Source organism: Lolium rigidum, chromosome 5, assembly GCF_022539505.1.
Source record: "Lolium rigidum isolate FL_2022 chromosome 5, APGP_CSIRO_Lrig_0.1, whole genome shotgun sequence".
NCBI classification, from domain to species: domain Eukaryota; kingdom Viridiplantae; phylum Streptophyta; class Magnoliopsida; order Poales; family Poaceae; genus Lolium; species Lolium rigidum.
Genome location: NC_061512.1, coordinates 35068856 through 35085412, shown reverse-complemented (window position 1 = coordinate 35085412; position 16557 = coordinate 35068856). Strand labels below are relative to the sequence as shown.

At 48.0% G+C, this 16557-nt stretch overlaps 2 protein-coding genes across 2 annotated transcripts; one reads left to right on the top strand and one right to left on the bottom strand.

Moving 5' to 3' along the window:
* Positions 1–5045: 5045 nt before the first annotated feature.
* On the top strand, positions 5046–5543 carry LOC124654558 (calmodulin-like protein 5). The gene has a single exon (XM_047193558.1). The coding sequence runs from the start codon at positions 5046–5048 to the stop codon at positions 5541–5543; it is 498 nt and encodes a 165-aa protein (XP_047049514.1).
* Positions 5544–8906: 3363 nt separating this feature from the next.
* LOC124653276 (probable methyltransferase PMT3) lies at positions 8907–13771 on the bottom strand. Its single transcript, XM_047192345.1, has 8 exons — positions 13611–13771; positions 12944–13306; positions 12686–12850; positions 12242–12424; positions 11530–12124; positions 10658–10770; positions 10354–10574; positions 8907–9575 (listed from the first exon to the last, which is right to left on the bottom strand). The coding sequence occupies exons 2-8, from the start codon at positions 13193–13195 to the stop codon at positions 9266–9268; spliced, it is 1839 nt and encodes a 612-aa protein (XP_047048301.1). The 5' UTR covers positions 13196–13306; positions 13611–13771; the 3' UTR covers positions 8907–9265.
* Between the last annotated feature and the right edge of the window lie 2786 nt (positions 13772–16557).

Below are 16557 nucleotides of genomic sequence, written 5' to 3'. Positions count from 1 at the left end.
TGATCATGTTGTGAAGAATCACACAACATGTCATGACATCAACAAGAGTTTCCTTGTCCCAAAACCTAGCAGGACCCTCGACAATTGCAAACCTTGCTTGAAGGACACCAAAAGCTCTCTCAATATCCTTGCGGCATGCCTCTTGATTTCTGGTGAAGCAAGCTTCCTTTCTTGTCAAAGGCCTGTCCTTTTTCTCTTTTATGGACTTGACAAGGGTTGCATAGTTAGGGTAAATACCATCTCGTGAGATAGTACCCCATGGTGTACTCATTGTTCATAACTTTGTAGTTACAAGGTGGAGCATCACCCTTAACTAGTCTTTTAAACAAAGGGGATCTATTCAAGATGTTGATATCGTTGAGTGTCCCCGGCAATCCAAAAAAGCATGCCAAATCCATAAGTCTTGAGAGGCCACAGCTTCAAGAACAATGGTAGCATCACGGCTTTTGCCACAATACATGCCATGCCATGCTTTTGGACAATTTTTCCATGTCCAATGCATGCAATCCAAACTACCAAGCATCCCCGGCCACCCCTCTTTTCATTGATCTCCATGAGCCTTTTTGTATCATCCTCATTTGGAGCTCGGAGATACTTCTCTCCATACAACTTGATCACCATCTTGGCAAACATACGCACGCAATCCGTGGTTGTTTGCACACCAATGCGAAGGTACTCATCGGTATAATCTGCTGGTATACCGTATGCAATAACCCTCATGGCGGCAGAAATTTTTTGGTATGGGCTAAATCCCATGACTTGGGCAGCATTTCTTCTTTGCTTGAAATAATCGCAATTTGCCTCGCAATCTTTGACGATTTTCTCGAACAAAGTCCTACGCATTCGGTACCGTCTACGGAAGAGGCGGGGAGGATAGGTCGGTACCTCGGCGAAGTAATCTTGCATCGCCTGCTCGTGGCCGAGCGCGCGGTTCCGCGGAATGCACATACGCCCCATCACGGATCCTTTCCGCCGATCCAGCAGCTTCATGCGGTCCTCCGTTTGCTTCAAGCCGAAGAGCAGCACCATCATCTCCGTGTCGTCGTCGTTGAGCAAATCGTCGATGTCGGAATCATCCGACGACGACCAATCGGTGGACGTCGCGTCCAAATCCGCCATGTGCACATCCTCCGAAGCCATCTACCACGGTGTACCATACATCAGCCCCAAATCCGACCAATTTACCGGCGGCAACGAAGAAGAACGCGGCGGAATACTCACCGAGGTGCGGCGGAGGTGCGGCGGGCGTGTGGCGGTGCGGACGGACGCGGAACTTCGGCGGGGGTGCGGCGGAGGTGCGGCGGGCGTCGAAGAACCTCGACGAGGCTGGGCGGACGGCGGAGGGGCACGGGTGGCGGCGGATCCGACGGATTGCGGCGGCGGCGCGCGGTGGCGGCGGCGGCGCGCGGGGAAAACGGGTGGGGGAACCGAAATGTCCGCGCGCGCTTTCGGATTGGGATGCGGCTTCGCCCACTATCCCCGCTCCCACCCCGCACAAGTAGGGGCGAGGACCCGCCTCGTACTCGAAAACAGCAAAAAACGATTCGGGGGCCGTTTTTACGGGGCGTGCTAGACGGCCGGGTAGACGCGAAACCCTCAAACCGGCGGTTATTATACGGGTTTGCCCCTTTTACGGGGTCTGTTAGACCTGCTCTAATATGGTTAGCTTCGGCAGCTTGGCTTCAGAAGGTCACATACTAGGTGTTTTGGATTGGGCAATACACAACAACCCCAAGATAAAAATTTCGTTTATGTGACTGTTCTGTGAGAAACGCCGTTTTGTTTTCAACAAAATAGTTAAGTTTTTCTGTTATGCAAAACCTCTGCCTAGTACGATTCTCCGTCTTGTGTCGCTCGATCGTCCCACATCTTGGCTAGCGCGCGTGTGTGTATCGCAAGTGTCGCCGTCCGGCCAAACACGTACTGCTGTTTTGTTCCCGTGCTGCCTCCCCGCCCGGACAGGCCTCGCAATAATATGCTCCGTTTTCTGCAACAACAACAACAAAAGAAATAGTACTACTGTACAATGTATGTTTTCAGTTTTTGTTAAAATGTTCCTAGGGCTTGTCAAGCGGCCCGATTCTTTTCTGACGTGACGTGGCTATTTTGCTTCGTTTGGATCGAGACACGAACTCATTTCTCACTGCATTTCCCCTTTATCAGCGGCATTCTTTTCGAAATACTCGATCGACCGACTTAGTCCATCTACGTGCATCATGGTACAAAGGTTATATAAATGTAACTAGCCAATATTTATGCCGACGTAAAATGGTCGACAGGTCTAGTTCTATACCTCAAATTCGGGCACGTGAATTCCTGAACTAGCTAGTTCTAATTAAAGGGTAATTGTTGGTCTCGAGCGAGCAGCGGGTGCAGGTCCTCACTCATGCGCACCCGCAATCAACTTTTTGGTTTATCACCCATCTTTGAATCATCGCCCCCAGACCAAACACACTTAACATTGAGGTTCTTTGGAGAAGAGCTTCTGAAAATAAGTTACAACTTTTTGATATGAGTATTTTACAAATCATATTAGCCATTTGGTCAGGATGTCACATTCGACGGGTAGGAGGTGATGGCGCGTTTTGGGTGTCAACTGACTTGTGTGCCACTAGAGGACGGACCCAGAGAGGAGAGCAGGGGAAGATGCTGAGTGTTGTCCATGCCGGCGCATTCCAATCCAAAAGTTGGGCTGGAAATGGATCAATCCACACCCCTCGTCCGTTTGCGTCATGCCGCTGGAGATGCTCTTAAGAGTATTTTCACTGGCCTGACGCAAACGGGCCAAACTTGTCCGTTTGTGTTAGAACGGATACGCGGAGGCCAAACCTCTAGCCAAGTGGGCTGACTCATACTGACCACCGTGTCCGCGTCGACCCATTCGCGACCTAAATTTGGGTCGCAAATGCGCCAATGCAGACATAGAACGGTCAGGAGCTTGTCCGCGCCCTTCGCACTTGGGCCCGCCTCCCAGCGACTGCGTCCGCTTCACCTTCTGCGCGCTAGTACTGATGGTGCAGTGTTGATGATGGTGTTCTGCGTCGCGTTAGTCGCGTTGCCTCGCCTTCGATACACCAGTACGGGTGCGGGTGGCGTTGGGCTTCCGCGCGAGGCATTGAAGGCAAAGGCAGCGCGCCTGCTATTTTAAGGGAAGTGTGCTGCGTCAACTTCATCAGCCTCGCCAATGCCATCGCCTGCGGCTACTTCCTCCAACCACGTCGGCACCATGGGCAAAGGATGGCCCTTGCGCAAGACCAAGCACGACCACGAGGCTACCTCGTCTCGGGCCGACAAGAAGAAGGAGTGGGCCATCGCTATGTCCTGGTGGACCATGCAAGGCGGCTGTTCGACTTGGATCGCGCGGTGCCCTGGCCGGATGTCAACCTGCCGGCGGGTTGGCTCCTCAACTCGCGGCAGGTGCTGGTGCCGCGCTAGGGCCGCGAGCGAAGCGGCCAGATCCACCACCGCGGCTTCATCCTCCGACCAGATCTGCATGAGGATCCGACTTTCACCATCGACTCCTTCAACTGGCGCACCTTAGGGTTGTGGGAGTTCAACCCACACCACCTAGGGGGCTACCTTACCGGCGTGGGCTTCTTCAATCGGGGGCAAGGCGTCAGCCTAGACGAGGAGGAGGAGGAAGAAGGGGACTACAATTACTACCTCTTTGAAAACGGCGGGGTGCATGCTTTGCCTGCCGGGATGAACCTAGAGGTCTAGCCATCGAACCTCGCGGAAGAAGAGGCGATCGAGTTGGCCTCGCCTAAAGCCATCTGGACGAGCTCTCCTAGTGGCACTGTCTCGCCGTCCAGCTGCGGGACTCCGTGTTGGCTCAGGGAAGGCCGCTAAGCCCTCTGGTCACCCCTGGGCACAACCAAGTGCGCGCTGCCTCCTCCTTCCACGTCTACGCCGCCACCACCACCACCTCCTGCCGCACTAACACCGCCACCACTGGTGCGACAGTCGGCTTTGTACTAGGCGTGCCTTGGGCGCATCCGGTCTTCGTCAACGATGATGAGTAGGCGCCCATGGAGCGAACCCTAGATAGTGTTTTAATTTAAGTCTTTTTTCTTTTTTTGGGAAATATGTCAATTAATTTTCTATTAACAAAAATATAATGGAAAAAATGCGTCGGGCCGCTAAGGCAACCTGACTTAAATATACAAGCGCTAAAAAATAATCATTTTGGTGGTGTCTGTGATCCAACCGTAACGTACACAAACGGACGATTTTGGTGTCTCAAAATTATGGTGTGCATTAGCCGTATGGCAGCATAGATATATGGGAAACTAATTGGGACACACAAAATATATACTCCCATCCAGGTGAATAAAAGAGGATTTGTTTGTTTGTGTGCTGATGCGGACACTGCACCGACCGAGCCCGCTGTCTCCTCCACCTCCGACGTCTCCAGCTGTGCACAGCTAAGCTAGCCGTGGACGACCGCCCATCCCGTTGGACGACGCGTCCTCCAACATTAACAAACCCAACACATCACGTACGTACGGCGCCACCATTTTACTTCGATTCTTAATGCGAATTCTACATTCTAAACAGAGTCTCAAGCGGAAAGATTGCTACTATTCAAAAATCACCCAACATTTTTTCGCCTTTGCCCTTAATGTGTCTTCCTTTGTGAAGATTTTGCACCTTTTGAAACCTTTGTTCCTTTTTCATGTCGAGATTTTGCACTTTTTCAAAATCTTTGTTCTTTCTTTTTGCACTTTGGGGACGCACGCGTGCATCGACGACGACGACGGATCTCTTTTGACTTGGTACGCCTAGGACGGGGTTGGAATTAATGCGTGCGCGCGTAGAAGTCAACTTGGCCAACACTCCGCGTTCAGATCCACCTCTGCTACGACATGACCGTTCGTGCTTCCCCCTACCTATATAAGCCCCGACCTCCCTGAGCTCCAAACCCATCCAAGCCTCAGCTCACCATCCACTTCATTCTCTCCATTAGCAGCAGCTAAATCACTTCGTCGTCATCATATCCTTGTTAGCTCGCTGCCAGCCAGCCACACCGCTCAGCAGAAGATACAATGGCCGGTGATGGCTCAGCGCCAGCGATCAGCTCGGAGCAGATGAGCGAGTTCCGGGAGGCGTTCGCGTTCTTCGACAAGGACGGCGACGGCCGCATCACGGCGGAGGAGCTCGCCACGGTGGTGCGCTCGCTGGGCCAATCGCCCACCCCCGAGGAGCTCCGCGACATGGTGCGCGACGTCGACGCCGACGGCAACGGCACCATCGAGTTCGCCGAGTTCCTGGCGCTCGTCTCCCGCCAGCAGGAGGCCGCCCGCGCCGACGCCGGGTCCGCGGACGAGGAGCTCCGGGAGGCCTTCGGGGTCTTCGACCGGGACCACGACGGCCTCATCTCCAAGGCCGAGCTCAGGCACGTCATGATCAGCCTCGGCGAGAAGCTCACCGACGAGGAGGTGGAGGGCATGATCGCCGAGGCGGACCTCGACGGCGACGGCCAGGTCAACTTCGAAGAGTTCGTCAGGATGATGATGCTCTCCGACCAGCAGCAGCAGCACTAGTTCTCTTTCAGTTCATGTCCGGCTATAATGCATCTCTTTGATGGAGACGACGGATGGGATTAGCTAGTTCGCCATGGCCAATGCGTAGTTGGAAATAATCTGGCCGCGAGGAGGACCATTTTCTTTCTCAATGGTCAACCTTTCTGCTTGCCAGTCTGTTGGAATCTTGCTGTAAGCTGCGTGCATGTGTATTCTAGCTAATGCCTGGACCCATGCATGCATATAGCAAGATTATTCATTATTAATTTATACAAGGAAATACCCACCAATATTAATTTTCTCTTCTCTTGGTGATACATTTAGCTGTATATGTGCAATGCTGTAGATTAAGCGCGGTGAGTTTCTGACAAACTTTGTTTCATCTCAACGGAATGGAACAGGGCAGTACTGAGCCTGTTGATCGGTTTTTTTTAATGATGTTTCCGTCGATCGTCTAAATTTCTGTATGAACATAGCTTTCTTTCTTTCCAACTCCCGATTCAAACATGCCAGGACTAGCTTGCACGTACGCGCCTTGCACAAAATAGTCTCTACACATAAATTGAGCTTGATGATAACTTTCTATACTGTACTTACCACATGTTGTCAATGAAAGACAGCTTAATAGTCCGTTCTAGCAAGGAAAAGAGCTAATTACATTCCAGGTATAACAACTTGCACTTCATGTGCAAATTAGTACAATAAGTTGCAAAATGGGAACCCGGAGTGCAAGAACTTGTAAATCTGAATTATATTAGTCCAAAACGTCCCTAATGGTGCCATGGTGGACCCTATACCAATTTGAAGATTTGTCCTTGAGCTATTTTTTCCCGTACAGGGTCCTTCCTCACGTTGAGATGTTTTTTTTAATAAAAAGAGACGGCACCTTTATGTTTCTTCTATAAGCAACAAAATCGCTGAATGAGATTCAGGACATCTCCGACGGGGCAACGTAACGTTGAGCGATCGTTTGCGTTCGCTCGTGCTGTAAATACGTCTGGTACCCCTTCAGCGGTGCGACGCAAAGTGACTGGGTTGTCCGCAGCGACGCAAACGTGGCCCAAAATTCCATCAGGTTTGCGTATCTGCGGACGCTACGCGGACGCAACAGTCGTCCGTCCAGTCCTCGCATGGGCCCACCTGGCAGGGCACAACTGCTTCATCTTTCCCGGCATAACTTACGGGCGGCACGCTGCATCTTTTCAGGGTCGCATTAATGGCGCGCCTCGGCTTCCGCGAGTGTGCACTGCTGTGCGGCGTCGCAGTGGCAGAACATTGAAGGCGAGATGGGGTCCGAGCCTTTTAAAGTAACGCTGCCGGCGCCCATTTCCCCGACCACACCATTGACACAGCCCACCCTATCCACCCGACCGACGCCATGGGGAAGAAATGCTGGCCGTTCCGCAAGACCAAGAACGACCACGAGGCTAGCGGCTCACGGTCCGGCAAGAAGGCACGGGTCGGACGGTATGTCCTCATCGAGCTGGCGCGCCACCTTTCGGAGGAAAACAGGCCGGTACCATGACCGGATGCAAACCTGCCTGGAGGAGGCTGGTACCTCAACTCCAGGCGCGTGCAAGTCCCCCCGTGCTGCGTGAGGGCCGAGAGCGTCGGGACGAGGTGCGCCGCCGCCGAGCGATCTTGCTGGTCGATCTCCGAGAAGATCCGGCGTACACGCTCAACTCCTACAACTGGATCTCGATCGGGACGTGGGAGTTCGACGCGCGCCGCTGCGCTGGCTACCTCGGCGATGTCGACTACTTCGACCGCGAGATTGCCACGGAAGAAGAGGAGAACAACGACGAGGACGAGGGCGAGCAGGCGGAGCGCCAGCTCGATGCGGACGTATTGCCCGACCCGTGCCTCGTCCTCGTCGTTTTTCTCCTCTTCTTCCGCGACAATCTCGCGGTCGAAGTAGTCGGGGAAATGGGCGTCGGCAGCGTTCGTTTAAAAGGCTCGGACGCCCATCTCGCCTTCAATGTTCTGCCACTGCGACACCGCCCAACAGCGCACGCTCGCGGAAGCCGAGGCACGCCATTAACGCGGTCCTGAAAAGCTGTAGCGCGCCGCCCGTAAGTTATGCCGGGGAAGACGAAGCAGCTATGCCCCTACCAGGCGGGACTGTGCAAGGACCGGGCGGACGACCGCTGCGTCCGGCGTAGCGTCCGCAGAGACGCAAATCTGATGCAATTTTGGGCCACGTTTCGTCGCTGCGGATGGTCCGATCACTTTGCATCGCACCGATGGAGGGGGTACCAGACGCATTTTCAGCACGAGCGGACGCAAACGGTCGCTCGTCGCCCCGTTGAAGATACCTGAATCTCAATCATCGATTTTGTTCTGTTTGGCTCTTTGCCACGAAAAGGGAAGCACATAGATGGAAAAAACACAATGGTCTCTTTTCATTAAAAATAACATGTCAACATGAGGAAGGACCCAGTACGGAAAAAAATAGCTCAAGGACAAATCTTGAAATTGGTACGGGTCCACCATGGCACCATTAGGGACGTTTTGGACTAATATGATTTAGATTTACAAGTTCTTGCACTCCGGTTTCCCATTTTACAACTTATTGTACTAATTTGCACATGAGGTGCAAGTTGTTATACCTGGGATGTAATTAGCTCCAAGGAAAAGCCCCGGTTGAACCTGGGTGCACGTGAACCCAGGTTGAAAATGCATTTTCGAAATGTGAAAAAATTCTGAAATAGAAATATCGGGGTACGTATGCATGTTTCATGTGTGCGTAGAAAGTTTTCGCGGAGAAACCACTTTTTTATTTCAAAATCTAAAAAAGACAAAATACGTCACATATATACTGCTATATAGCCCTGTAAAATTTCACTTTTTTGCCGAGGCAAAATAAAATGTTTTTTCAGAACGAAACTCATGTCCAGGGCACATGTTTGAGATCATCTTTGCAATCATTTTGTGTTTCGATTTTTGAAACATGTTTTGACATCACAAACCCACTTTTGAAAAAGTGGGTTCACATCACAAAAGCCGGTCTCGTTCTAGCAAGATAGTCAAATAATATGATATCTAACTCTACTACTCAACAGTGCCGCTGCTGCAGAACAAAGTACTAGTAGTATAATTAACCAAAGCCAAACAAGTCAATCACCATAAAGACGCAAAAAAAGTCAATCACCATAACTGATACTCTGTTTCATAGTAAGTGTCAGAAATTTGCCTAGTGGGTAGATACCAATCTATAAATCTGCGAAGCTTATCATGAAACGGAGGTTGTACCTGATACGATACTTTGCATAAATTGGCAAGGAAACATGTACTTATCAATGAAAAGCTGTAAACAATCTTATCAGTAGTTTTCACATGCATGTATGTACTCCAAATCGTAAAAATAAACTCTAGTGGATGAGACATCGAGCATCCCTTGCTAAACCTCATTTGGCCAAAAATAATGTCTTTACTACTGTAAAAAAATATCAGTTTGCTAAGTAACACTCCAATAAATGAAAAGGAAGCACCTAAACTGAAGCTAAACATAGATGAACAAACTTTTATTTTCTAACCGGGATAGAGAAAAAAACATTAACTGATGATGACAAAAAAAGAGAGGCTTGAGGTAAGCCTACTGGATACTTGTCATATCCTGGGTTAATCATCTACAGTATCTTATGTGGGTAGTAGGGCTAGAAATTCTATTCAAATATTGAATCGTGTATTTGGAGGGAGCAGCCAAGCCTTGCTTCTTGGTCAAAAGAACTTGAAAGGAAAGATTACGTGGAGCCTCCTTCTGGCAGCCACAGTTTCTTCCGGATTACGAGTATCATCTCGTTCTCGGATTCCGGACTGGGCTCGCCATCCACGACAGTCACTGCTTCCCAGTGTAGCGCGTTGAGGTACTTCTTGATGAACACAATGACGGGGGCCTTGTCTCTCACGATGATGAAACCGGTTGGCCTGAGGATGCGGTCCATTTCAAGGAGCAGGTCTTCGGCGCTGCAGCCTCTCTTGTCGAGGTCGGAGAAAACTGTCCACGCATGGAGAAGATCATATGTTCGAGGATAAGTAGAGAAGGCCTCACACCTGCAAACACATTGTAGTATTTGAATACAACTGTCAAACTTAAAGGCAACAATACAAAATGCATCTAATTCACCACTAGGAAAAAACTGCGAACTGTTGGTAATGAAAAGAAATCATTAACTCTTCACTCCATGATCCAGATTAATGGAGGTTTGTAATTCAAGAATTTATTTTACATTACTGTATATTCTTGGAAACTGATTGTGTTTCTTGAAATCCTAGAGAAGGGCCTCTAGCTTAATCAGAGCTCTATGGTTTATTGTCATGTGACTAAACTTAGCAAGTGTTCGGTAACACTAGCTTAGTAAGTGCCATGAAACTTAGCTTAAGAAAATTGAAATCGGAATGAGAAAAGGCAGAGGTTAACCACCATTGTGTCAGTTAGTCATAACAACATTAACACAACCAAATTGTTTTGATAGCAGCAACATATCCTGAAACAGGAGCTCGGCAGATAACATAATAGACCTACTGATCTCACAAGGTTTACTTTGCTGGCACTTTATGAGCTGAAACAAACAATGCCAGCGGAAAATTCTAATTCCTTCCAAAGCAACGGAGGGTTTTATCCTTTATGTTCTAATAGCGCATGAGCAGTTCAGTCAATGCGGAAGAAAGTTATTAGCACTACTGTTTCTATTGTAAACATAAGTCCCTTGCAGATACACAGGATCAGAAGCTCCTTGTAAATACTAAAATCAATCAAGACAATAGCCCTAGTGCCCTGCAATATGTCATACATCTCAAATACAAATCAATTACGTGAATTGAAGCATACCAGTCATGAGTAGAGCCTATAAGCCCTCTGTCGTAGATTATCTTAAGAGTGCTTGGTCCATCATGGGGCACAACATTCATCACCCACACATCCTTTTCCTTGAGAGCAGCAGCAAATGATCCAAAGTTTGCTTTCATGTCCATGATGTTTCTAATACTGTCTTGTTTTACCTTCGGGCGGAACAACTTCCAGTAATTATCTACTCTTTGCTGCCACATTTCCTGCAAATAAAGATTTTGTCAGCGATCCCTGCTGAGTTGTTAGGCATAATTGAAGTCCTGAAAACATAGTATGATAAACTTACAGTATCCTTTTCAAATGTGTCAGCTGTAACATACAAATCTGCAAGACGAGGAGGTGGCGTTGTTAACCGAGCAGGCCAAGGAGCCAATCCACTTCCTTCATCCCTGTGCATTTCTGCAAATATAAAATTAAATGTACTTTGCTTTAGATGCTAATTATCAGCAACATATCGTGCGGAAAAATGAAGAAACAAAATGGTATAAATTCATTTGTTTCTGTTTCTGACAGAAAAAAGGCATGCAGGCATGACAGAGGGAGTGGAGATCAGAAGGATACGACCGTTTCAGCACTAAATGGCCACAAAACTTTAGATCTTCTGCTTACCACTACTTACAAGTGAGTGAGTACTGTGTGGATGTATGCGTGCTTTTTGATAAAACAAAAAAGTAGGACTGCATACTTTCCGCACTCGGTGAGTATAAATTATAACATTACTGACCTGATGTAACCGAAAATCATCAAAGCGAAAGGGTACATCTGACTATGTATTACATTTGGTCGCTGAGCAGCATATTTTATTGATTCTTACCCAAATGGGTGCAGTGATCAGGTTGGTAGCATCCACTATCAGATATACCATCTGCCACACATAAATCCTAGAAAATGATAGAGTTATATTATTAGGTGCCCAATCCTAATTGATTCTGTACCCATAGGTGATGTTCCTCACTCAGAATATCTTCTCTGATACTCAAAGAGCTCAACACTAATCTGAAGTGCAGCAAACACACCCACAGAACAATTCCCAAGCCGACCAGTTTGAAGCGAGCAAAAAAGTACTAGAAAAGAAAGATGGCAATATCGAGTGCCCAGCCAGTAGGTATAAGCAAAAAAAATGTTAAATTCAAAGATTGGAATAGGATAAACACTAACGTTCTGGATATGTAGTAATGCAAGCTTCCATTGTCACTCCCCATACTGAATCTGGATCGTCACCGCTTTTGCATAGAGGTGGATTCGTACCATGTGGCCGGCTCCTGTAGCAATCATTGTTCAGAGGCTTGACCCAAATAACAGTCTGGTTTTTTTTCTCTGCAATTTTCCAGCACATCCTTTCTGCAAGGGAACTCATTTCTCTCCAGATCCTAAGATCCTCCTCATCCTGTGCGTATGCTTCAGGAGATGAATAAGCAAAATATCCTCCAGGCCTAAGTAATCTGTCCAGTTCAAGCATAAGAATTCCATCTCTTTGGAGCCAGTCGATCCTGCAACGAGAACAGTGGGCTAATTCAAACGATCTACTGGGGTACGGAAGCCTCTTTGTTCCCAATACACCAAGATATGCAGGGATCCCCCTTTCAAGAGCAAATTGGATTTGGTTCTCATGTACATCATTAGGTGCCAAGGACATCGCTATGACATTAGATGAAAGAAGATATCCCCCAAAACTGGCCACTCCGCAGCCCACATCAAGAACTGTACGAAGCATTCCCTCATTGTTTATGTTGTTGTCTTTGAAGTTTAGCATCTGTCAGAGGGTAGAAGAAATGAATCACTACAGTAAAGCTTGACAGTACATGGTTCTCTAATATGTGTAGTGTATTTTTAGCAGAGCATTATCATGAAGAACTTAGAACAAACTTACATTTGCAATGCTTGATATATATTTGTCAGCTCCATGATGAAAATGTGTTCCACCACCTGGAAATTTAATTTTTTCACCTGCAACAGTCATCCAGTTCTGGTCTTTCTTCTCCTTTGCAAGGTGAGTATGAGGAATATTTGCTTTCCACACTACATCGCGACTTTTTGGCCATTTTATGGGGACCTGCAACACAAGGTTTCAAGACTCTAACGTGGCTTAGTAGAGATTTAATTAAACAGAACCATTTGAACTCTAACCATTTGCCCGTGGCCCGATCAACCTAAATCTATATGCCTATATGCAAAGACATCACAAAATCTAGTGGTTCATCTTGAACACATAGGTCAAAATTGAGTGTAAGTCCACAAGTTTGTAGCTCACAGATGGAATCCAAATAAGCTAAGATATGACAAGAACCAAAAAAACAAAGGACAAACTTGTGACCTTATAGCCATGTGGAGGTGGAATCAGACAATTAAAGCGCCTCTCAGGAAGAGGGCAATGCCGCTCATAGTGCTCCATCAGGTTTAAATCCAGCTTCAACCTTGTCTGAAGTGCCATATTTCTATCCAAGCAGGGAATCAGCTCAGAATACTGATCATCACATACCTACGCACCAAAGGAAAGAAAAAAACATGTTCACAATTATAAACACATATAAATACTATTAAAAAAACAACTGATTACTGACTCTGAACTCACAGGGAAGCTCCTGGGCTTAACGTCATTTGCATCGCCAGTCCCAAAAATCGATTCATCTAGGCCATCGTCGCCATCAGCATCGCTGCCCCACCCGAGCGACCGCGAGAACTTTGTCCCATACTCTATTGCCGCGCTCCTGGTGTGCCCGTTGGAGCCCGAGAAATATAGGAAGAGGAAGCAGAGGCAAACAACCATGGCCCAGAAGAGCACGATGGGCCGTTTGCTCTGCCCCCCGTCATTTCTCCCCCTCATCTCGGAGTACCCCAAATCCTAGTAGTGGTACCTTACTGCCCTCTAGCACAGACTACCCTAGAGATTAATGAAGGACCATATGGAACTTCTAGTGCTGTTGGATGCAGGGATCTGCATAGAACGGAAAAAATGCCATGATACCAGTCAGATGCTATAGCCAGTAGCAGAGTGCCAAGTCAGTTCAAGAAATCGAATAAAACATTTACTTATTCAACCAAATCGTCCATACAAGAGAATTTTTCAACATTTTTACAAAATAAAATCAATTCTCGGCCCATTTCCACAAGTTTTCTCCATTTTTTCTAAATTCACAAAATATATTTTACAACAAGCCATTACCTACGCATATTCACATAGCTTATCAGAAGAAAACATTGCATAAAAGGGCAAGAGAGGAGTCAGAGGTGACCATCACCAGGTAGAGGTAGCAGGGGTGGTAAAGGTATGAGTCGGGGAAGGATCCGCCGTGCAGGTCAGAGCCGCGTGGGGCGGTGCAGATCGGAGCCGGGGAAGAGACGGGCGGGCAGTGCAGATCGGAGACGACGGTCCTCGGAGACGGCGGCGTACATATGGCGGCGTCGAGAATGGGTACACGGGGGTGGCGGCGGCGTACAGGGAGAAAGGGGGTCGGGGGACGAGGCGGCGGCGGCGGCGGCGTGCACGACGGGGAGGATTGTGAGGACCCTGACGAACAGCTAACTGAAGAAGTGACGAAGCGGTAAGCTTTAGATTGATCAAGGACTCATCAAGCGATGTACGGCCCAGATTGTAAGTGACGTATTCTTTGATTTACCATATAGGACACCAGCGTTCTACTAATCTTCATTTGCGGTCCTTTCCACAAACGTTTCGTCTCCGTCGGACATGAAAGCTGCTATGTCAATTAAGGCCGTGTCGACAACCTTGGACGCCGACGGCGAGTTGGAAGACGAAGTGATGAAGGAGGCACATCGTCGCGTAGCGAAGAGCGTGCGCCGGATTGCGGTGAGTTCTCATTCAAACTCTCTAGGATTTGAGCAAAGTTCAAGTGGTTTCATATAGTGTGTGCAATGCCATTTGCATAACGTAGGTATAGGTGTTACAACTTTATGATTTGTAATGCAAAGGTACTTGCACAAGTGGTCACATGCATCCTCAAGCTTAGGTATGATGGTGACTCCTTATCACGTCTTTCTAACTTTTCTTATGCATTTGCCAAAAACAGGTTTAAGAATTTACACACTAGTAGTACAATTTTTTTGTTGATAAGAAGCATATATTAATATCATCGAAATAACAATTACACCTAACTTCTGCAATAACGCACTGCCCTAGCCAGTAGCTGAGCTATAACCAAATCTATGGGCAGGCCACCTAGTCGCAGGATAACTCTTTTTTATTGAACTTGGGCTCGATTTGGTGGCTGGTTGCAGGCTAGAAGCTACTCCGGCGATCGCTCGCCAAGTATGCGGGTTGTGGCTTGCTGCATGTTGTGCCGCTGCCGTTTCCACCGGTGGCCCGATCCCCCTGTTCCTGCCTAATGAATCATGAGAGATAGGAAGAGTCATACCTAGGCCACTTATGCATAGGCGTAATTAGTTGTTTTGCCAAGTTCCTGGATGGGCCATGGCCCACTTAGGCCTCATTGTAGCTCCGCCAGTGGCCCTAGCGGCATTACGGATGTATATAGTCAAAAAAGAGAGAGAAGAATTACAAAAAAAGTCCCGCTATAAAGATCAATTCCTTGAAACAACAACCCAAAAACCACCAAAACAGCACGAAGTTTAACTTCTCCAAAAGTGACGCCTCCAAGAAGGGAACAGTGCACGAACACCGCCCGATCAAAGATCTTAGATTTTCATCCTGGAGAATGTCCTCGCTCTTAAAACAATGCCTTCAACAAGGACATTACCAGGCACAACCAATTAAGTCAAGACATTGGATTTTCATCCTGAAAGATAAGACTATGAACTTCTCCTATGAAATCGTCCCCACTAACATGATGCAGCTCGAAGTCACAAATCAACAAGGCAATTCCTCATCGCTACCCAGACTCAAACCACCATTGCTAGTTCTTAGATCTCGGCTTCTATGACATTCTCCGCTAGCACCATGTAACAAGAACATGCCCCATGATATTAATAGCCAGCAGAGGTTTGAAGCGTTCCCTCTGAAACCAAATGGCCAGAGTAAAACATGGGTGCGCACGACCGAATCCCTTCCGAACCAGCAAACTCCAGGCATGAAGAGTCCAGTGGAGCTCGCCGGCGGAGCCTTCCAGAAAACGAATCTTCAGCCAGATCGATGACGACAAACAATTGGTAGATCCTCATCTTGGCACCGAGAAGGAACCCTAGGACCACCACCTTTATCCAGGCAGAGATAATCCAGGAGATGGCAACCCGGAGTGTTGTTTCGCCAGCATGTTTAAGCCATCACTAGAACCTACAGCTCCCTGGATGGACCACTCCAGCCCAGATCGAAGACCGGCAGCCTAAATCCTCGCCGATAGGAACAAACCAAAACAACTATTCACTGCCACCTCCTTGATCCGCTTGGCCCGTGAGCGCCGCACGCAGCTCACCCACCCGCGCCAGCATGCCTCCTCCGCCCGCAGATCTGGTGAAGTGCGCCGCCACCTACCCGAGGACGCCACCCCGACTACCGCCCAACGGATCCTCCTTCAAGGCCGCCCCAGCCGCCCGAGCGAAGATGCCGCAACTCTTCGCGGCCCACGCCGACGACAGAGATGACCGCCGGGAGGAGGATTTTTGTGGCAGAGGGTGTGTCGCCCCGGTGCCGCCCTAGGGAGGACACAGGAGCGAAAGTAGTATATATGCCTTCATACATGGGTGAAATGGTCTGTCACACACACTTTACCTAACTGTCACCATGTAATGAAGAGCCCCCTCTTCGCACACATTTCAGTTTTGAAATCGTTTGCGGTACGGAGGGCCATCACAAATGATTTTGTATACTCAACCATCATCTGATTTTACGATCATAAATGACTAATATTGAACTAGATCTATGACTCCGATGGCACACGTTTATTTGAACCAACCAAAAGTTTTTTTTGTATGCATCACTAACATTTTTTTTCTTTGCAACAACAAGCAATAACTCAGATGTAACCAACAATCCAAACTGCATGCAACAAATACATTTCATACACCACATATATACACATATTTTAACATAGGTTCAATCACTAGCTATACAAATAAGAGAGCTTCTTGGTTACATCGTTGTCTCCTTGACAAACCGGTTCCGCTAGCAATGATTCACCTCCACCCTGCCTCTACTGCCACCTTCTACTTGTTGTGCCTATGGCACTTGTGATTTTACTAAGGAACAAGAGATCATGGTCAAGTGGGAAAAAC